This window comes from Carassius auratus, unplaced genomic scaffold (assembly GCF_003368295.1).
Source record: "Carassius auratus strain Wakin unplaced genomic scaffold, ASM336829v1 scaf_tig00216558, whole genome shotgun sequence".
Classification (NCBI taxonomy): domain Eukaryota; kingdom Metazoa; phylum Chordata; class Actinopteri; order Cypriniformes; family Cyprinidae; genus Carassius; species Carassius auratus.
Genome location: NW_020528631.1, coordinates 453,623 through 475,909, shown reverse-complemented (window position 1 = coordinate 475,909; position 22,287 = coordinate 453,623). Strand labels below are relative to the sequence as shown.

Here is a 22,287-nt window from a genome sequence, read left to right as displayed (position 1 = left end):
TTGTAATACTGCTTGATATTTGCTCACTGGTATTTCTTATTGTTTTATTGTAATGTATTGTTGTAATTCTTAACACTGCAGTGCAAATAATTTTACTGTTTAGTGCATTTTTATCCTTCCATTTATTTATTAAATATCGCTAATGAAATAGTATGTGGAAAACAGAGCTGTGTGTCCAAATTCATAGTATTCATAAAACTAGGATGACCATACGTCCACTCTTGGCCACACGTCGTAGCCAGGATTTCTAAACTACCTAATATATTATCTCTACGTACTATTTGCATTGCTTTTATAGTTAAATGTAGATCCCACCTTCTTGCAAACCACGACTGGGCAAGATGTAAGCAGTGTCCCACATTTCAATTATGTTTTTTTTTTTTTTTCTGAAATTACAATACCACAATATTAAATACAGTAAAATGCAACTCTCATTTAAAAATCCATAATGTTCTAGATAAAGCGAGGAAAGTAACTTACTAATGCAATCATAGAGAGGGATTTTCTGCTGACGACTGGACACTGAAGGAATCAGTGTGGACCTCATCAAAAGTATTTAAATACAATTAAACCAAGCAGAGAATCTTCTAGACATGCACTGGAAAAGAACATCCTAATCAAACCTACCAGATCCAAGAAAAAAGTTAAAAGTTCAAGTTGCACTAAATCCAGTAAAATTTTATTTAATGTTTGCATGGTCTAATAAAGAAAAAATAAACTAGTCGCTACTTAAGAAAACGTATTTTAGTATAAAATGTAATTTTTATCTTCTAGCCTGTTATGCAGTTCATTATGTTTAGTAGACTTAACAGGCTGCATAGAGTAAATTACATTGTATCATTCAAACCTGGGCAAACTACAGTAAGTGCCAGTATCAGAGCCAGTCAAAATTTACAGAGCTTATTGGTAATTTAAAACATGTTATCATTCCAGCGTAATGGCTAATAGGTTTTCCAACTCATGTAAATCAAAATTTACATAGTAATAGTAAATGTCCTGCATTGTCACATGATCTACAGGTGCATCCTGCAACAGAGCAGGAAAATAACCAGGTGGTCGCTCATACAATGCCTACACACCATTGGTCAAACTAATTTTTAATCATTACCTTCAGTAAGTATGAAAACACAGTAAAAGTGTGCAGTATGCAGAAGTACCAAAATTACCTACTACCTCCGAATTAGATTAGACTAGATTCGAAGTGCGCATCTGATGGATTCTTTACTTTCCAATTAGGGAAAACGGTGAAGTGACAAAACATTTATGAAAGGTCACGAAAAGTGCATATTTAAATATAGTATCTATATAATTTCAAACATAGCTATAATGTGTTTTTGCCTACATACTAGGCTAAAAGTAGGTTAATATGAATGCAAAGGTTAACTGATTGCAAATCATCCAAAATATCCATGCGCACATCCACCGATATGTGAAAATGTATTTATACATGCTAAAGCTTAAATTAAATAGCAGTTATTCAATATGTATTTTATATGTAATATAATGCATGTCTCCCAATATGACAATAGGTTGATATCATTAGTTTGAGTAATTAAAGGGCTATGGTTCTTTAGGATGCCAAAGCGGTGCCGTGAGGAAGGAACAACGGTTTAATGTTAAGAGCAGGGCATAGAGCCTGGTATGGTGTAGGCGAGAGGGGGTTGACAGTAAGAACAGATGATTCACTTCTTACGAGCTTTCACAGCACTTGCTGGCTCGCTCTTTCTCTCTGCCCATCCATCTTTCTCCTTTCCTTTTTTTCCCAACATACCTGCCTTTTTAGACACACACAAGTGCTCACTCCACCCTGACAACCAGCTTCAGCAACCAGTTGTTTAAAGGGAAGACAACATCCAAATTGATGTTCTTCTCGCCGCGCTAGCCTGTCATCCATAAAACACATACAGAGAGATGGCAGAAAATGACAGTCATGAAAGACCATCAAGCAAGGGGGTCTGGGCAGCTCTCTGAGAGGCAATAACATAGAGTTATTGTCAGAGGATTCCACCGATTTGAGCCAGACATCTCCCAAGGGGTTAATGACAAGGATCGGTGTGTCTTTGGCTTTGATGGCTCAGACATGCAGCAGATATATGTGCATCCATTTGTGCCCAACAAATGAATAGTGCTCAATCAGGAAAGAGCCTTGGGTGTCCGCTGCCATGACAACCCACACTGTTACAGTGAGGCTGCTGTCATGGTGACCTCAAAGGCACACTTGCCTCTGTGTATCTTCATTGTGTAGCACTCATTAGAGCTAGACAAGAAGGGACAGAACCTGCACAATTACACCGCATAAAGAAAATGTGAAAACACATACTCCGTCCCACAAGTGGTGTCAAAATGAATCTAATAAATGCCATAATGTCTTGAAAATACTGGAGGATATTTTATGTGTGGGGCTTGAATCTAAGTTCTATGCATTGGTTTGGAAAGCATGCTTGCGGTGTGATGCTTTTGTATTGAGTCTACTGCCTTAGTAAATGATATGCTTACAACACATTTTGGTGCAGTGTACATCTTGTGTGGGCGTTCGGAGGTGAGCGCCGCTGCCTGGTTGCTAAACAATGATAGAGTCATCGCTATTTTCTCCCAACGAGTGCGCTGGTTAGAAGCAAGCTTGAAACATTAGTGGCGATCAGATACTCTTTAGAGACTCTCTAAAAAACTACATTTGGAATAATGAATAAATGTTACAGCGTAGTTCGACTGGATTGGGAACAAGGCGAATGATTAGTGTTCAGTCTGTTAACCTTTAGCCTGATAATCATCATATGCTTTCACGGTCTGTTAGCATCCAGAAAGCTTGGATGGAGCTGTTTTGTAATTTCGCAGTTTCTTTCTCAATGTTAGTCACTGCCGTTCGGTGTCTCTATTTAGAAATTGGATTTGCTCCTCGTTCTTTCACTTCCTTTTCAGTGCCATGCCATACTTTGCTCTCTGTAGATGCCTCTTCAGAAATCTCATTCGAAGCAGCTTCCTGAATCTTTGTATGTTTAAATGCATGCAGGAACATCAGGCACATACATGCTTTCAGCTGCATGGCTGCAAAACCAGAAAAGCAATTATGAAGTGTGAAAAAAATTAAATGAGGAAAAGGTTGAACATAACGTAGCATTAGAGAGCCGGCTGACTTTAAATTTGGGATTTGGAATTTGAATCGAATATGCCACACCCAGGACGTTTAATTGGAATGACAAGAAGAATAAAACGAAATACTATTCAAAAGTGCTAAATATAATTTATATTGTATAATATCTCTCAATTGCTTTTCCTCTGAAGGGTGATGGGTATATCATGTTATATTGTATTATATTATATGTGATGAATACTTTATAATATTGTCTTTCTGTGTGCTTTTTCAAAAGCTTATACCCAACACAGTTTCTACCAGCACATTGTGCATGTGTGAACTTTTAGAGAAATGTCAGTGCGAATGCAAAGTCTAAATACAAGTTGATTGTGACAGCCAGAATAGTTTTTATTTGGGATCTTTTTGTTTGTGGTGTAATAAAAGCCAAATAGCTTAGATGTGAGTACCCTTTGCGAATTGTGTAGGTTTGAATTGACATTACATGCAGGCCTTCTCTGCAGTGTTGCTGCAACTCAACCCAGCAGGGATCAATAGGGAATGAGGCTAGTGAGCCATTTCTCCAGCGGTCTACACGGGTCAGTCAATATGTTGCTCTCTTCTTTTGACATTGAATTGATTGTGAGGCTGCTGTTCGTAAAACTGTTTAGGAGCAGTCAGAGAGAGAGAAAAGAAAGAAAGAAAGAAAAGCATTTAATGCTGTAAATCTGTTTTTGTCAGTCAGGTTAGTCCCATGAGCATCATAATGTGGTTTCTGAGTCCTTTTTAATAGCTGAATGAAAAGCTTCAGGTATGAAAAATGTTGTCTGTAATTTGAATATGTGGGCAGGGCTTTTAGACGCATTATACGTCTGGCATCGAGCAATTTATGTAAGCTAACCATCATAAACTACACACCACCCACTCAGTGTAGCCTTTACTCTGTAAAAATACCTGACAGACATACTTTTTCTTCTGTCACAGTTCCCAGAATGTGGCTTCTATGGGATGTATGACAAGATTCTTCTTTTCCGTCATGATCCAAACTCGGAGAACATTCTGCAGTTGGTGAGGTGCGCGGCGGAAATTATGGAAGGGGACCTGGTGGAAGTCGTCCTGTCAGGTAAGTGGCGTGTTCAATAGTTCTTGCTCAGCATGTAGTCATGCCCCTAGGCGCAGATGTACATCTATCGTCTTCTCATTTGTGGCATAGCACATTGTTTTATAGATCGGTTAGACAAGACACTGTGACTTTGCTGCAATACCCGCCAAAGTTTCCGCAGTCTGCCACACACCAACGTGCGATTCCTGTGCCATTTCTGACTGTTATTTGTCTCTTAGTCCCTCCATTTCCCACTCTGGAAAAGTTGATGTGCATCCAAGTTTTGATGCAGCACCCGGTGTGAAAACCGGAGTTGCTTTGCTAAAGGAAGTGATGGAGGTATCGCATTTGACACTGCTAAAGTGTTTCTACAAACACTTGGCAGGCCTTCCCCTCCCTTCCTCCCCCTCTCCTCCCTGTGCTATGTCAGGTAATTGAGTAAAGCCTATTCTGACGAGGAAAAGTGGGGACTGACACCTCCTCTGCCCCCAGCCTCTCTACCAAGTCTGGTGTGTGTCTCTGTACATGTGCATGCTGTGACAAGATGAATCAGGTGATTAACACACCCAAGATGCACACATTCTTATAGACGAGCCTTTGGGAGCCCAGAGTAACACTTCTCAATGACACACTTGACAGCTGCTTTCACTGCAAAGTAACACAGAAGAGTTTAACAACTGTCACAAAAGTAAGGTCAATGGTTATTAATTCTGACACCCCCTTAGAGACCCATTGTCTCGACACTTTTCTCAAAAGGTATAATTTGACGCAAAAGCAAATCAGTGGTCCAGCTCATAGTTTTCCTTTACTAATTTAGTAAACGTATTATTTTACAGCACTTTTAAAGCTAAATTGATTCTTTGATAGCATTAGAAGAAAATTTATTTGTATAGCAAAAGTAGTTTTTTTTTGTAATTGGCCTGAATCTGAAAAAAGGCGAAACGAGCGGGCCAATAAATGCTGATCTCTCGGATTATCACTTTGACAGTATCTCCTGCAGTAATTAAAAAGAGCAGCATGAAAATATGACCTATGCTTTCTCTGCTGGGTCTCTACTCAGTTAAAGTCTGTTTAAAGTATATTTTCTGCTGGATACATTTAGAGCAACCATGGGTTGGCTTCAGTGAAGCACGCTGACAGGAAGTTTGGCTGTGCCTAGATCAACATAATTGCAACTGAGAAAGTGCATGAAGATGCAAAAACTGTATGTGAATATTGATAAAGTATGCATAAACTTTAGTGTGCCAAACAATGATTTCCCTTTCACAGGCCAGAGTGTGTTGGGCCAGAAAATGTCCAATTTCCACCAGCAGCAAGGAAACAAATTACAGGAGAAACAAGTATTTGCATTAAGTCAACTCAGGATGCCTTTTCAGCATCATACTCATTTCCCTGAAGCATTTAATTACAGTGTACAGGTAGTTCAACTTGCAAACATATCTTGGCCTTTAAACAAAAGGCAAAACAATAATTTGAATGAATTGAGGTAATTTAGCTGCAGAATGGCTAATCAGAATGTATTCTACTTTAGTGTACTAGGGGAAGCCATGTTGGAGAGGAGGAAACATGCGTGAGTTGAGGCAGACAGTTCTCCCGCTGCGCTCGCCACTCAGCCGCTATTGGTCCTGTCAACATGCAGCCAACAAGAGCCAATCAAAACACTCCAACCACCCCAAAAGCTTCCCTTTCATAGTACAATTTGCAAATATAAATAAAGCTGGGTTTGTTTGGAAGAGTTTGGATGGCAATTAAAAATCTATCTGTGGATTTCTTTCTGTTCTATAAGATTATGCTGTGCTGCACAGAGTCTTATATTTAGAGGTCACGTGAAATAAATAGTGAAATAAGTGATACAGAGATGTTATGCAGCTCTTAATCGGCTTCTTTGTTGTATTTTAACGCTCTTGGACCCTCAAAATGAGTCCTTAATTAATTAGTGCCTTACCACAGGCCCTTCTAAAGGGACCACCATCTCTAGCCCATTAACCCTGACAGACACACGGTCTGCCCATCTGATTAGAATTAGGCAAGGCCAGAGAGCCTGCTGCCCAGGCCTTGTGGCAGTCCTGTGGAGACGGGAAAAGCGTGCCAGACTGGCCATTGATAGTTTGGATTTGGCCCACCCTCTCATCCATCTGTACCCCAAAGATACACATGCCTTGTGGGAGCTCAAAAGAGGACGGTTCATAAAATAAAGATATAACTCCCTCAGCAACATTTGTTTGCCTTTTTAATCATGACATGTTTACTCAGTGCTGCTGGGATTAGGAGCGAAGCAAATTCCCTCATGAAGCAGAAAGTCCAAATAATGCAAACAAAAAATGTGGTTATTTATGTGAGTTGTTATGGGAAAACAACTAATTATAATTTTAAGTTGATCTATGATCCATGACTCACTGTACTTGAACAACCACAATTACGCACAAATAACAGATGTTTCAGAGTTTAAGGTTGTCAAAACTTGACATCTCTCATCAGGTATTGCATTTCCTTTAATGAATTGCCAAGGATTTACATTGATGGTTTTAGCAGATGCAGTTTTACCAAAGCATCTTCACATAAAATGCACAAATCATGTTAATTGCAAGTGTCAGGACAGTTAGCTGAGGATAATGAAAAAGATCAAATCTGAGGTCATTTGATCAATGTTAATGTTGTTATTGTGAGGTATAATTGTGTTTGTTAAAGTGAGTCATGGATATGAGCAGCTAATGAGAAACCCAGAAACGATCACATATTAAGAGACAAAAGATTTATCATTTTGAGTTTGGTAGAATATCAAAGAGTTATTATGTAACTATTAAACTAAGTCAAAGGATAGTACTATTTGGAGTTAAAGCACACATGATATTGGGGGTAACGTGTATTTTGAATAAGTATGTTACTTATGTGTCTTGAACCTCTTTTTAAAGGGGGGGTGAAATGCTATTTCATGCATACTGAGTTTTTTACACTGTTAAAGAGTTGGATTCCCATTATAAACATGGACAGAGTTTCAAAAATTAAGTCGTACGTTTGAAGGAGTATTTTTGTTCCCATAATACTTCTTCCGGTTTGTCACAAGTTTCGGAAAGTTTTTTTTTCGAGTATGGCACTGTGTGACGTTAGATGGAGCCGAATTTCCTTATATGGGTCCTAAGGCACGTCTGCCGGAAGAGCGCGCACTCCCGTATAGCAGAGCACTGAGAGCACAGACATTCATTCACTGATCAGAGAGAGAGCGTCGCGAAAAGTCACAAAAGAAGTGTGTTTTTGGTTGCCAGGGCAAGACAACCCTGCACAGATTACCAAAGGAAAAACAGCATTAAGGGACCAGTGGATGGAGTTTATTTTTACAGAGCATCAATGGAGTTGTGCAAGTGTTTTTGTTTGTTCCCTGCATTTCGAAGATGCTTGTTTTACAAACAAGGCCCAGTTTGACGACGGATTTGCTTATCGTTTATTTCTTAAGGATAATGCAATCCCAACGAAAAAGTGTCACGATCGTGTGTTGGAACCGCAGGCGGTGAGTAAAACTGCTTAAAATATCTCTGCCTCCTTGTTAGTCCGTCCGCCTCCCATCAGAGACCCGGGTTCGAGCCCCGCTCGGAGCGAGTCGTTGCTGCTGCTGCTCTCGTTCAGTTTCAGCCTCGGGATCTGATTCTGGATCATAAATAAACAGCTGAATCTGACTGTTAACCATAGTTTGTTTTGGATGATGGTTTTTTTTCCTCACGGTAATGTCACAACTTCCAAATGCTCTCAACGCAAAAGCCTACTGGCGCTCGTGATTCTTTAGCTCCGCCCACACGTCACGCCTCCAGCTGGTCGTGTTTTTCCGGGAAAAATCGGTACAGACTATCTTTCTCTTATGAATATAATAAAACTAAAGACTTTTTGGAGTTATGAAGGATGCAGTACTACTCAATATGTACTCAAGATTAACAGGATATTGAGTGAAAACGAGCATTTCACCACCCCTTTAAAGATTCTTTCAGCATTTCTTTTTCCACAAATCATGTTACTTCCCATAAAAAATTATTTAAAAAAATATTTACTCTACTATTATTGTGCTCTATAGCAAGAAAGAGGGGTCATTCCTGTTATTCAGTAAAAAATGATAATGCTAGGACATATTTCTATGAAAGTGTACAACACAGAAATATGCTGTGGTAAAGCTTAGGCACTTTATTAATTATAGCTTGACTATTTGCTTATTAGCTGGGTCCTTTACAGGGTGGAAATAAAGAGCTAATATTAGAATTGAGTGTTAGCTTACATGTTCCAACCTAATTTAATCTTAAGTTAATTTTTAAACAGTTTAACTATTTTTTGATTTTGTATAATTTTATAAAATAAAAATTAAACTGTGACAAACCAGCTAATACCACAACACATCACAGATTTCATCAAATCCATTGTTACACTCTCAGACAAAAAGGCACAACAATTTCTCTGTGGCAGTACCCTTTTAAAAGGTACGGATATGTACCTTTCATTTACCGATATTTAGGGGTAAATAAGGTACAAATATGTACTTTTTAGCTTTTGTACCTTAGGATAAAGCCCTAGTTACAACTTTTCTACTTTTTGTTCTGAAAGTATATAATGTGCTGAAGTGCTGATTTCACTTCCTGGATGACATTAAGGAATTGGCTTTTTAAAGGTATGGCAACTTAGGAAAACATATTAAATGATTGCCAATTGAAACAACATTCCCATAAATCATCATTAGGTATAAACATTTTGCCCATGGAATATCTCTAAACAAATCACAGCTTTCATGTTGACATTGGAAAAATGACAACATCCACTCCAAAACAAAAGTAGTGAATTATTTACAGTGATTGTGGCAAATGAAAACAAGCTAATAAGCGAATATATTTTCTCTCAAACGAATTGTGACCTATAACGTATTACATGGAAAGGTATTTGATCACGGACTGATGCACATAACACCTGAGTGTTGATCTCAGGAGAAATACACTATATTGGTCTACTGGAAGTTACTTTGGATCGAAATATATGAGAAAGGTACATTTTGCTTTTGTGTGTCTTGTTTCAAACATTCAGCTTCAGCTACAGAAGAGGATTTTCAGATCAGACCTCACGCCCTGTTCGTTCACTCATATCGAGCTCCAGCGTTCTGTGATCACTGTGGAGAGATGCTGTGGGGTTTAGTGAGGCAGGGGCTGAAGTGTGAAGGTAAATGTCTAAACAGCTTTACATTAGGGGTAGAAACAGACCACCATGTGATGGTTTTTTTGTCACTATCTTTATGCTAGGCTGTGGGCTGAATTACCACAAACGGTGTGCCTTTAAAATCCCAAACAACTGCAGCGGCATCCGTAAACGACGACTATCTAACGTGTCCCTTACCGGCCAGACCAACACTCGCTCTGTTTCTGCTGAACCGTCTCCCAGCACCTCTGATGAAGCTTTACTGGTGAGTTTGATGGTTAAATCCACACCATACTGCATCAAATTCTCCCTTCTTTCTCAGTTACAACATAGAATACTCAAATATATATCAAATTATATGAATCTTACAAATACAACAGTTAGCTGATAATAAACTCTGGTCATAATTTTGACCCCTATTTGTTCACCCTATGCTAGTTCTGCATGCTTGTCCTGTTTATTAACAATACTCATTCTCTCTCTGTCTCTCTCTGCATCTCCCCACATACATCCTTGCATTCCTGCCCAGTCTCCTGTCAGTCCTAGCATGGAGGTAGGCACAAACTAATTTAGCTTTAACTAACCACCTTGTGATTTTTTTTTGTCTGTCACACACCCCCTGTTGTATGCGATAAGAAAAAAATGAAAAAATTAAATCTGTTTGATCTTTTGTTTTGAAGCTTCATTTCATAAAGTCAGATAAAGAGTTATTTACTTCAATTTGAACCTGACACTAGAAGTGTTGTTACGCACAAGTAGAGTTTGTTTGAAGAAAACTGTTAATCGGCTGTTGACGGCAGAATCAAACATCTGTTAACTGTTCTCTAATCTGTTCCCTACACCTAGACAGGTTACAGCAAATGAACTGCATCTGTAGTTTAGCTGTACAATGCATTACTTTCCATGTGGATCTACTTAAGTCCTTCGGTGAAGTGCACAACATGGCAACAGGAAGCTATTGATCCTTGTCTTTCTTTAGAGCACATTGAATAGTTGATTATGCACACCTGCGTGATGTCAGATCTATTCACTACAGGTGGTAAGACATCTGCATCTTTGCCAATCAGCAGCACATTAAAGATCAGCTTGATGAGAAAGTTGTTGTTCTGAGTTGATGCAAATTCATCAAAGCTCAGCATACAACAATCTCCCTCAGCATGAACCTCGTAGAGCCCTTGTGTTTTTTTGTTCACCTAATCGAGAGCGGTGTGGAGCTGACTTGGCTCGGGTTAGTATCTGTGAGCTCATGTGACAAATTAATACTTTTGAGTTGCTTTTGATAATAGTTATTTAACATAGTTATTTGCAAAAATGTACTCAGGGTGGGTTTATTTTTGGAAGATAATTTCTGTATATATGCATACCTTAAAGACTTAGCTAAAATATATTGAACAAAAAAATATTATTTTTTTAAACAAATTAAAAATTATATATTTGTTTTTATGACAACAGGCCCTAGTTGTCACACTATATAGTTGTCACAGTTGAACCTGCCATTGAACAACGAGTTATATATTAAGCTGTTTAGCAAAAATTCACACAGTAAAACAATTATGAAATCTATAACAATTCTTGAAAGAGTATGTACAAAAGTGCACAAAATATAGAATAAAATGGACAAACAACATTATAATTAACACAGTATAATTCAACAGTTTGCCCTGACCTGACATTTATTAAAAATACCAATGTGCTGAGAACACTGTTAAACCTGTGACATAGCCCTTGATACACTACATTATTCGTTCACAGCAAAAAACTCCATCAGACTTTTTTCCTGGACGAGGCCGCTCCAACTCTCAGTCCTATATAGGTCGGCCAATCGAGTTAGACAAGATCCTGCTGTCTAAAGTGAAGGTGCCACACACATTTGTCATTCATTCCTACACGCGCCCCACCGTTTGCCAGCACTGCAAGAAGCTCCTCAAGGGTCTGTTCCGTCAGGGACTACAGTGCAAAGGTATGAACTTATCCTTAATAATTCAAGCTACGGTTGTAGAATGATCCTCTGGAAAATAAGACTCTTTATTGTCATACAGTAATTGTTTTAGTATCTTGTTGCTTCATATAATAATGTGTCTGGTCTAAATCCCCCCTGATCCTGATTTTTCTGTGTAATTCTGATTCTTTGTAATAATACTGTATTAACTCATCTGAGCCGCTATTGGACAATGATTACTAATTGCTGTGAATCTTTAATTTGTCCAGAAACCATTGCAGTTTATTCACAATATCCATTCAATCTAATTACACAAGTACACAAATGTGTTTAATATAATTTTCACTATAATTTCTCCAGCAGATATGACGCTCTGTTCATGTTTTAATGCATGCTGGTGATATAAAAAATCTTGGTTGAAATAGACTATGATGACACATTTCCACAGTTATTTACATGATAAGTTTTTTTTTTTTTCATTTATATATATTTGAAAATATATTGTACATTTATAACACTATATTTGTGTTATATTACCTTGGCATTAAATTACAGAAAACTAGTTAACACTGCAGCATTAGTGTTTCTAATGTTTCATATGTTTATGTGCCAGATTGGTAGTAAACTCATTCTCCCTCTCTCTGTCTCTCTGTCATTCTTATCTACTCTCTTTTCCCTCACACTGTCTCAGATTGTAAATTCAACTGCCATAAACGATGTGCACCCAAAGTGCCAAACAACTGCCTCGGAGAGGTGTCAAGAAACGGAGGCAAGTCTAACTTTAGCGTCTCCATGCAATTCAATGATCAGCACTGCAATTTGATGACAAAAACAACAATATTTATCCAACTGAACCTTTAACGTGTTGTGAACTTCATACTTCATTGGTAGCAAAATCTGCTCAGAAGACAAAACTGGGGTAATGTTGTACGACTAAATCTGTTTGTTTATATCACTAATAATAGCTAAGCAAAAAATGCTTTGTTATAATACCAGAGCAACAAAAATGGAATTTCGTTCTGTACATTAACACTAAGCATAAAATCTGATGCAAAAGCTTAAGAGCATAATGATATACCTGCAGTGGCGACCCTTTTATAATATTCCCTATTTATATTATATATTATTAACAGTACTTTTCTGAATGGAAATTTGAAACTGCTTATTTTCAAGTTCTGCTTTCTGTGGTTGGTGGTGTTAAACTGACTGCTTTTTTTTTTACACACATTATGCATCACGTGACTTACTTTGTCTTGGTTTGCTTTCCTGTTGGTTCCAATGCTTTTCTTATCATGGCTCGTAGATCTGTTGAGTCCTGGTCCTGATTCAGATGTGGTCATGGAAGAGGGTTGTGATGACCATGACGGGGACAGACATAGTCCACTTATCGATGACATGGAAGAGTCTCTGGTTGGCGACTCGGCTGCTCTTTTGGAAGCTGGGCATGGTGAGCTTGTCGATTTCCAAGACCAAGACCCAGATGAATCCAACAGAATCATCAGGTAGCTCCTCATCACTTCTCGAAGCATTGTAAACAGAACCAACATCACAAATAGTTGTCGTTTGTCCAAAACTGCATCATCACCCACTTGTCTCAGTGACAGTCAGTGATTGCATAGAAAAACTATTGAATGCAAAATAAAGAAATAAATGACTGCAAATACTACTGTTCTTCTACTACTGTTTAAAAGTTTGGGATTAGTGAGTTTCATGAATCTTAAATTATTTTAAAAGAAGTCTCTTAGGCTCAGCAAGATTGCTTTTATTTGATCAGAACTACAGTGAAAACTGTGATACTGTAAAATATTATTACAGTTTAAAATGCATGAAAACAGATCTGCTGGTTAATATTACTATGGAAACCTTTTTTTCTTCAACCCAGGATTCCTTGATGAATAGAAATGTATGCTAAAACAGCATTTAAAACAGAAATCTATTCTAAATGTCTTTACTGTCACTTTTGATCAATTGAATGCTTCCTTGCTCAATAAAAGTCTTAATTTCTTTATTTTTTTCCTGACCCCAATGGTAGTGTAACTATTACAGCATAACAGACATTAAATTAAAATACTCAACATTAAGGACAATGCATAAAATAAATTCTCAAACAGGAAAAATATAACAACAATAAGAATTTACTACCAGTCTCGCTGTGTTCTATTCAACAATTTGAGTTAAAACCAGTTGTCGATGTTTGTCTGTTTGAGGACAAGTACAAAATAAAAAAGGAACTAAACAGCATGGGTATTCTAATGCTATGAAATAGTTTTTGACCTGCTGTTGACATGTTCTAGAAGGTTTTGACATGTCACCCTGTTTGTAAGCCCTTCCACCAGCAACAACATCCCACTTATGCGGGTGGTTCAGTCTGTCAAACACACCAAGAGGAAAAGCAGCAATGTTATGAAAGAAGGCTGGCTTGTGCATTTCACCAGCAAAGACACATTGGTAAGTGCTCTGGGTTTCCATTATAAACATTAGGAATTTATAGATGAATTGCCAAGTGAACCTTTCGCACTGTACATGATGATTTCTTGTAAGGTTTTATTATTTTTATTTATTTTTTCACACTAGCGTAAGAGACATTACTGGCGACTTGACAGCAAGTGTATCACCCTGTTCCAGAATGACACTGGGAGCAAATACTATAAGGTAACTTCAAGTCAAAAAACAAAGTCTGACACTATCTAGAGGGCTTTCAGCATTTTCTTTGATTATGTCGATAGTGTGTCTTGACTAGTTTCATGCATCACTGCACACATCAGATCCACGCGCATGTCTCTGCAATATCATTGAGGTTTCAGCTTTCAGATAAGACCTCTTAACCTTTTCCAACAGGAAATACCTCTATCTGAGGTACTGTCTCTGGAACCAGCGAAAACATTCAACCTTCTGCCTGAGGGTGCCAACCCACATTGCTTTGAGATTGCTACAGCATCTCTAGTGTACTATGTGGGAGAAAACCTGGCTCGAGCTGACAGGGGAACACCGGGCTACGGAAGCAGCGTGCTTATTAGCGGCGTGGGACAGGACGTGGCCCGCATGTGGGAGATGGCCATCCAGCATTCACTTATGCCTGTCATCGCCAAGGGCATATCTCACAGCGGCCATCACAGCCACCACAGTATGAACTTCATGGTGAAACATTTAGAGGCTCATGAGAAGACCCTTAGAATGTTTCTGGGGGGAAAACACAACAAATACAGACATGCAGCACAGTTTTAATATTACATTGTGTGCAAATATGTGCTGCATTTAATAAATACCTTGTTGATCATAATCCAAGTATATTCTATACATATGCAGGTGTGTAGCATGAATGCAATTTACTTCCAGCATGCTGGCATTGCCATGAGACATGCAATATATAAATACATATATAGTATATAAATGCATCATTCATTCAATATCAGCTGTACAGCAATTCTTAGAAAAGCGCTTTACATTTTACAGTAGACCATTTTACACCTACTATGTTTATTGTAGTAATATATTGAGATATATTTTTTTCATATACTGCTTTTGGCAAATTGTAATAGGGAAGTGTCTGGACACATGCTTTTGTGATAAATGATAAACTATAAAATCACATCCAGACATTTTGGAGAATACATTATATATGGCCATTTATTATACTCAGTAAGAAAAATTAGCACCTTAAATGTGTTTATGATGATCAACTTGACAAAAATACAATTATTTATAGGTACTTGCAATGATATATATTATTCTAACAGTAAAAAGGTGTACTTGACAACCCCAGTGCTATTTCAGTATTAATTATATACTATTATGGCATTTAATCATATTTTGAATTAGATTTTATTTTCATATTTTCAGTTTTTAAATGTAAGTGTATTAAATGTTCTATTGACCTTTTTGTCATTTTTATTATTTTAGTTATAGTTATTTTAGTTCTTCAACTTCAACTTATTTTATTTCAGTTATCTGCAAAGGCAGCATTTCTAATTGTGTAAGTTTTACTCATATTTCATTTTTCAGCTTTATTTTAATTAATACAAATTTTCTATAGTTTTAATTTAATTTAAACTGGTTGGCCTCCTCAAAGCAGTATTGTGCAGGTGACATTTTTAATTTGCTTTTGAATTTTCTTTGAGGTGATTTTGAGAAACTCTTGTAATGCGATATAGATTGTCATGTAATTTTCTTATACCAACAGAAGAGGTGTCCATTAGCATCTCTGTGTCCAACTCCCAGATTCAGGAGAATGTGGTAAGCTTTTTCTTATATTTGAGACGTATATCTCATATACCTTCTGCATCATGCTTTGTTTTCATGTGTAAGAGCTCAGTGTTCCTGTCGGCTTGCCTATACCTGCAACCTTGAGTTCTAGTGTGAAATAAACACACAGTGCCTCTATTGGAGATTATTTTGATTACCTGCTTGGCCATGGTGTTGCCATGGTTACTCGAGTCTTTCTGACACAGTCCTAGTGAGATGTGGAAATAGCTCTTTAGGCTACTGGTCTGAATTCATACATTGTTACGTTACAAAACAAAAAGGTTTGATCAGAAGAAAGCTGATGCACCAAGCAGTGCTTCTGAGCTTTGGGAACAGCCCATTTTTGCACATACGCTTACATTTAGTTTCTGTTTTTCTTACAGGATATTAGCACAGTGTATCAGATTTTCCCTGATGAAGTACTTGGCTCTGGGCAATTTGGCATTGTCTATGGAGGTAATGTACCAGTCTATTTAATTTTCTTTAATTTCTGTATTTATTTATTTATTTTTGTATGTGGTAAAATGAATGTGTAATTCATTGTAATATTTAAACATTGTAATATTTACTGTAAATAGACATTTACATATAACCATACTTCACATCTAATAAACGGAGGACAAAAATACAGACTCTACAATATAGATCATCCTTTCTGATATAACACAGGAAAACACAGGAAAACAGGCAGAGATGTTGCCATCAAGATCATAGATAAACTGCGATTTCCTACCAAACAGGAAAGTCAACTGCGTAATGAAGTTGCCATTCTCCAGGTAAATACACAGATGGCACACACACAAGAAAAACACGGCTTAATGTAATGGACAAATATAGATGTAACACACACACACACACACATAGGTATGGATTTATGAATTAGAATACATTAAATGTTTGTCCAGAAAGACGATTTAGATTAAACGTCAATATTACAATATTGACAATTTAGGATTTTAAATAATAAATATAAGTGTTGTATCTGTCTTAATGTAGAACCTCCACCATCCCGGCATTGTCAACCTTGAGTGCATGTTTGAGACACCAGAGCGTGTCTTTGTTGTCATGGAAAAGCTCCATGGCGACATGCTGGAGATGATACTGTCAAGTGAGAAGGGGAGGCTGCCAGAACGCATCACCAAGTTCCTCGTTACGCAGGTTCGTCTCATAGACACTGTGTTTCGCACACTCTTGACTCTAACGCAACAACGGCAGAATCAGTACACACAATCCCATATAAATATTTAAAGCAAAAATAAATGCTAAAGCTGGACCTTTGCTGTTGCATTTTTATTTACAATGTTTTATACGGCATTATAATAATAACGCTGCTCCACTCTTTTCCTAGATTCTCGTCGCTCTCCGCCACCTGCACTTCAAAAACATCGTTCACTGTGACCTCAAACCTGAGAATGTTTTGTTAGCCTCCGCTGACTCTTTTCCACAAGTGAGTAAAATCCGAACGGAACGAGAAGCGACAACAAAAGAAAGGAAATATCTGAATGGAGCGAGGCCACACCGAAATTAACATAAATGGATCTGTTTTTGTAAATTGGCAAGAATAAAAGATGGTAATTATGGCGTTTCTCGTGGTGTGTTCGAGGCACGGGGTTGTGTGTGTCTCTACATTCTAATGAAAGATTTCTAAATTATCCTCCCATTGTTTCTTCTGTCTACTGCACGAGCTCGTCTCTGGAGGCTCTCAAGCGGAAAGATGACTCACTGTTTGAGCGCAGGCAAACATTTTGGAAGAATCCTAAACAAATCACTGTGTGTCATTTACAAATATTTAGCAAAAGTGGAAGTAGAACTAAAGCTGTCAGCATCTGAGCTTGGTTCTGGTGTCCTCGGGTGCTTGTTGCTGTGCACAAATATTTAAAGGTGGAAAGTGTAGATCAGCAGGAGATCCAACTGGGTGATAATTTCACTTGACTTTCGTTCAGACTGTGACAACTGATCATTATGGCGTCTGTGGTGTTAAAAGCTAGCGCGAGAACAAAAGGATGTTTTTCTTTTTGGTCTTTTGTGCATCTCAGTCCTAGTCAAGTAAAATAGCCAATTCCTTCCGGCGTCTGCTTATGGTAAAGCGCATTATTCTTTGGTTCGTCTTACAGGTGAAGCTGTGTGATTTCGGTTTTGCACGTATTATTGGTGAGAAGTCTTTTAGGCGTTCGGTGGTGGGCACCCCGGCATACCTCGCCCCGGAAGTGCTTCGCAACAAGGGCTACAACCGTTCGCTGGACATGTGGTCGGTTGGTGTCATCGTCTATGTCAGTCTCAGTGGAACCTTCCCGTTTAATGAGGATGAAGACATTCACGACCAAATCCAGAACGCTGCTTTCATGTACCCACCAAACCCCTGGAAAACAGTGACTCCAGAGGGTAAGTTCTGGGGAGAATGGATAGTATGTGGCACAACCATCAATGAATGTGGAATGAAGAAGGTTAAGTTGTGTTTAAAGGGACTGTTCACTCGAAACCCTCGTGCCATTCCAAACCTGTGTAAGTTTCTGTTTTACTGCGGCAAACACAATCATTTATCCTGAAAAGCATCTCTGTGTTTTTTGTAAAACAATGAAAGACATTAGAGTCCAATGTTGTTCTGCACCACTGTGACTTTAATTATATACTCTAGACAAAATCAGTTGATCATTTGAAAAAAATATTGTCTCTTGTGTTCCACAGAAGAAAGAAAGCCATACATGTCTTGCTGAGGTGAATGAATTTGTATTTTTAGGCGAACTGTCCCTTTAACAACAAATCGTGGTCTCCAAATCAGATTCAGCAGTAAATAGATTGGAAAGGTTTTAGAAATACTGAGATAACTATTTAAACCATGTCAGAAGCTAGCTGTATTAACCTCTCTAAGCTGGAAACAATTTAGAGTGCAATATGTGTGTTAATCCTCAAAATGTAAGCAGAGCTTTTTTGCCAATCCGACCTCACAAGGCCAGCTGTATACAAATAATCTTATTAGACTAGTTTTTATGAATTCACTTAGCTCATGTATGAATGAATATGATCTCATTGCACAAGAAATCTTATTTCTAGCCAGCCTGCTACTGATATCAAACTAGCTATGTGACGTTAAACTCTATTTTGAAGTCATGCTTTAGTTTGATGTTTCTACTAAAGCTTCAGTTGTACTAATTATCGCCGCCATGTGACTGTATAGATGACCTCAACTCACCCAAATAATTTCCGTTTGGCTCATGGTTCATGATCTAGGAAGATATGATCAGTATTAATGTAAAGTAAAGGCTAAGGTCTAGGATCGGTAATATTTGCATTTAAGTCATATGCAATCGTATTGACCTTCATCTCATTACCTTTTTGATGCCCTCACCTTTGACCCTGTTTATTCACTAATGCCCTCCTTCTTCCTCATTAAAATAACAAGAGAACCAAAGAACACACTTTATTTACTTAAGAACACAGGCAGTTGGAACAAATTATTCACAAGGATTTTTATTTATTTATATAGTTTGGTCGGTATCAAGTATGGCTATTTTAGCAATTACTTTGTTTTTAAAACAATTTTAATTGAATTTGTTCCTTTTTACTGTTAAGTGAAAATATTTAAGAGCAATAACAAAGAGTATTTTCTTCATAAAACAAGTTGCCAAGTTTCAGAACGAATTAGGTTAGATTATTTTTTTTTTTACTGCAATGCATTCAAATGCATGTGTAATGGTAAATACACAGAACTTATATTTGTAAAAATATTTTTAGGTATAATAGAATAAATTCTTGAAATAATTTTAACAAAATGTTACAGAATATAAAATTTTTTATTTTTTCAAAATGTACATGTGTTTTTTCTACATTTATTTTACAATTCTTTTGTTTTATTTGTTTTTCAAAAATGCATAGTAACATTAAATGACTACCCGTCTACTAAACTGATGGTAAGCCGTGTAGATGTGGGAGAGAGAGAGACGTGAAAGAGGAGGAAAGGGAAAAGAAAAGATGAAGAGAAGAGGGAGCAAAGGTTAAAGAAAGAGATTGGTGAGAGCGTGCTCAATTTTTGTTACGACCCATTCATGTGAATAATGCCAAACGATCCCTTAGACTAAAGCACGGAGGCCTCAAGGTTAAGAAACTTTGGAGTGTCTGAAATTTGTGACCCCTGAAATAATGTTAACAGGATGTTGGTTTTGCTCATTATTCCTCTGGGCACAAAATCTTTCAGGTTTTCCTCCACAGCCTGGCCACTGACAACCTGTTTTGTTATTACAGCAATTGACCTCATTAATAACCTGCTGCAAGTCAAAATGAGGAAGCGCTACAGTGTGGACAAGTCTCTCAGCCATCCATGGTTACAGGTTAGAAGATAACAACTTTTATACACCATGTGTAAAAAAAAACAAAAAAAAAAAAACTATGATATGCAGACAAAAAACTTTCTGTTTTCCCCAACAGTCACAGTAGGCAACTTGAATAGGGGCGCAGTTACCCCCCGTCTGTGTTAGAAAATATTAACAAGGCAAGAATAATGTTCAATGTCAGTCAAAGGGGATCATAATTGATTATGTCTACCATGCATAGATGAGCATGTGATAGGTATTTGCATTAGGAAACTTGCAAAAGAAGTTTATAGATATATATGCCATTTATTTATAATTAGAAAAATATGTTGTTGTTAATGTTCTCTAATTTTTATTCATGTCGCAACCTCTTTGCTTCTGCCCGTCTAACTTTTCCCATTAATTTCTGCCATTTCTACCCTGCCTTTACATTTTTAAACAAACTTTTGAAAGTAAAATTAATGTGTAAATAAATATACATACAACAGGGAACTGAATGTAATGTTTTCAGATACTTAATTGCATGATAATATTGTTCAGAATTATGTTAAATGCAATAAGCGAAACATTAGAGTGATACATTAGTAGGACTTAAGTACATCTTGATATGCAATTTCATAATTACTTCAATTATCTTTGAAATATGATTAAAGTGTATCATTGAATGCACTGAAAAGCATTTATGGTAAAATAAAATATACTAATAATGTCATTTCTACTGAAACTTGCATGTCAAGTATTCCAGTAAATTTGTAACTGCACATTTGTAATTTACATTGCTATTTAAAATATATTAAATAACACACTACAGTTAAAATTATAATCAAGTACTTTACATTTGCTTTAATATGTTCGTCATCATAATACTAATATAACTTTTCAGAGCATGAAAATAGATTGAAACTAAAATTTAAAATGTAATTTAAGTAATACTTTTAGTTTGACATTACAACGAAGTGCACTTTTTAAAAATGCACTTTGTGTGTTAAAAACAGTGACGAAAGTGACCAATTTATCTGCAAGCGCACTTGTTGTTTTTCTTTTATTAAAAAAGGTGGATATAAATACATAGTGTTTTATTTACTTATTTTTTTAACGGTGTGAAATATTGTGGATCCCTAAAGATAAATCTTTATGACAGGACTACCAGATGTGGCTGGACCTGCGGACTCTGGAGTGTAAAATGCAGGAGCGATATATCACCCACGAAAGTGATGATTTGCGCTGGGAGCATTTTGCAGAACAAAATGGCCTTCAGTACCCAGCCCACTTAATCAACCCTCATGCCGATGTCCGTGAAGAGGCGGAGCCTGACGAGCTTGTGATAGGCATGCTCAGCGACAGAGTCAGTGTTCTGTAAATTGCTGCCTACCCCTTTAAGGGGACAACAACGGAACTCAAGCCAACTGTATACTGCGAAATCACCACTTTAGCCAACTGTAAATGCCTTGACAATTTCTAAAAAAGTACTGCACAATTCCATTTAACACTACACTACAGAACAAGCACAAATGTCACTATACACAGAGTGCCTAAGCCACAAAAGCCAATTTATCCATACATACAAAAACAACACATAAAATCTAACAACGACTAACACTTCAACTACTATGAACAAACATAACTTAAAAGCTCCTTTTGTTCTTAAGGAGTTTAACCTGAGAAATAAATGTATTAGTATTAGTATTATTTTTGGAATTAACTGGTATGACACAGTCGAAAACACTGTATCAGCAGTATTTGTTTGTATAACTCACAAAAGAAGTCATAATATATATTAAACACATTATAAATTAAGTCTTTTATTAACAAAATTATTCTGCTAAGAAATACCACCACAAAGATTTTGTGGTAACTTGTTGCATCAACGATAATTTAACTAATGTATAGCAGAGAGCATTTATAGCTTTTGTGGTTTTGTATGTGCTTATGAATGTGTGTGTGTGTGTGTGTGTGTGTGTGTGTGTGTGTGTGTGTGTGTGTGTGTGTGTGTGTGTGTGTGTGTGGTACTTCGGGGGTTGGTTATGTTAGTGTTCTGTGCAAGTGCAAGACAACAAAGCAACACTGCCTGTGGACTGGAGATGTTTTTTTCTTTGCTTTCTTCAGAGATGTTGGAATAACAGCTGGTTGTGTACGCATAAAGAATTATGTGCTCATGACAGATTTTCAGTGTGCTTCTTTCAGTGCTCCCTTTAAGTGAAGATAAGATGTGTGACACTGATATCAGCAATTCTGTCCAAATGGCTATTAAATGTTAAAAAAATATATCTTTAGTTATATAATCATGGGCTGGAATGAGTGCAAGTCACAGAATGGCAGCTTGGAAGATAAGAGCACAAAGGTGAGTGATGAAGCCATAGTGCTTGAAAAAGGATCATACTGTATACTGTGGGCTAGTGTTTTTGGCACGCTGCAGGTTCATCCCCAAATCAAGGTGTTATCTGCTGTCTGCCCTCAGCGAGAGTGG

The 22,287-nt window shown here is 37.3% G+C and overlaps 1 protein-coding gene across 2 annotated transcripts in view; it reads left to right on the top strand.

Annotated features, from left to right (window-relative positions):
- The window catches only part of LOC113098437 (serine/threonine-protein kinase D1-like), a 33,770-nt gene extending 11,777 nt beyond the window's left edge, over nucleotides 1-21,993 (top strand). The window contains exons 2-19 of one of the 2 annotated variants that reach the window (XM_026263508.1): nucleotides 4,055-4,193; nucleotides 9,225-9,356; nucleotides 9,437-9,597; nucleotides 9,862-9,885; nucleotides 11,085-11,292; nucleotides 11,963-12,040; nucleotides 12,575-12,773; nucleotides 13,596-13,719; nucleotides 13,846-13,923; nucleotides 14,110-14,395; nucleotides 15,452-15,504; nucleotides 15,897-15,969; nucleotides 16,183-16,289; nucleotides 16,510-16,671; nucleotides 16,862-16,960; nucleotides 17,628-17,895; nucleotides 19,753-19,838; nucleotides 20,962-21,993. In XM_026263508.1, coding sequence (XP_026119293.1) covers nucleotides 4,055-4,193; nucleotides 9,225-9,356; nucleotides 9,437-9,597; nucleotides 9,862-9,885; nucleotides 11,085-11,292; nucleotides 11,963-12,040; nucleotides 12,575-12,773; nucleotides 13,596-13,719; nucleotides 13,846-13,923; nucleotides 14,110-14,395; nucleotides 15,452-15,504; nucleotides 15,897-15,969; nucleotides 16,183-16,289; nucleotides 16,510-16,671; nucleotides 16,862-16,960; nucleotides 17,628-17,895; nucleotides 19,753-19,838; nucleotides 20,962-21,180 — 2,496 coding nt within the window. In that variant the 3' untranslated portion in view covers nucleotides 21,181-21,993. The remainder of the gene's footprint in view (nucleotides 1-4,054; nucleotides 4,194-9,224; nucleotides 9,357-9,436; nucleotides 9,598-9,861; nucleotides 9,886-11,084; nucleotides 11,293-11,962; nucleotides 12,041-12,574; nucleotides 12,774-13,595; nucleotides 13,720-13,845; nucleotides 13,924-14,109; nucleotides 14,396-15,451; nucleotides 15,505-15,896; nucleotides 15,970-16,182; nucleotides 16,290-16,509; nucleotides 16,672-16,861; nucleotides 16,961-17,627; nucleotides 17,896-19,752; nucleotides 19,839-20,961) is intronic. The other variant, XM_026263509.1, reaches the window with a different exon arrangement.
- Nucleotides 21,994-22,287: the final 294 nt, after the last annotated feature.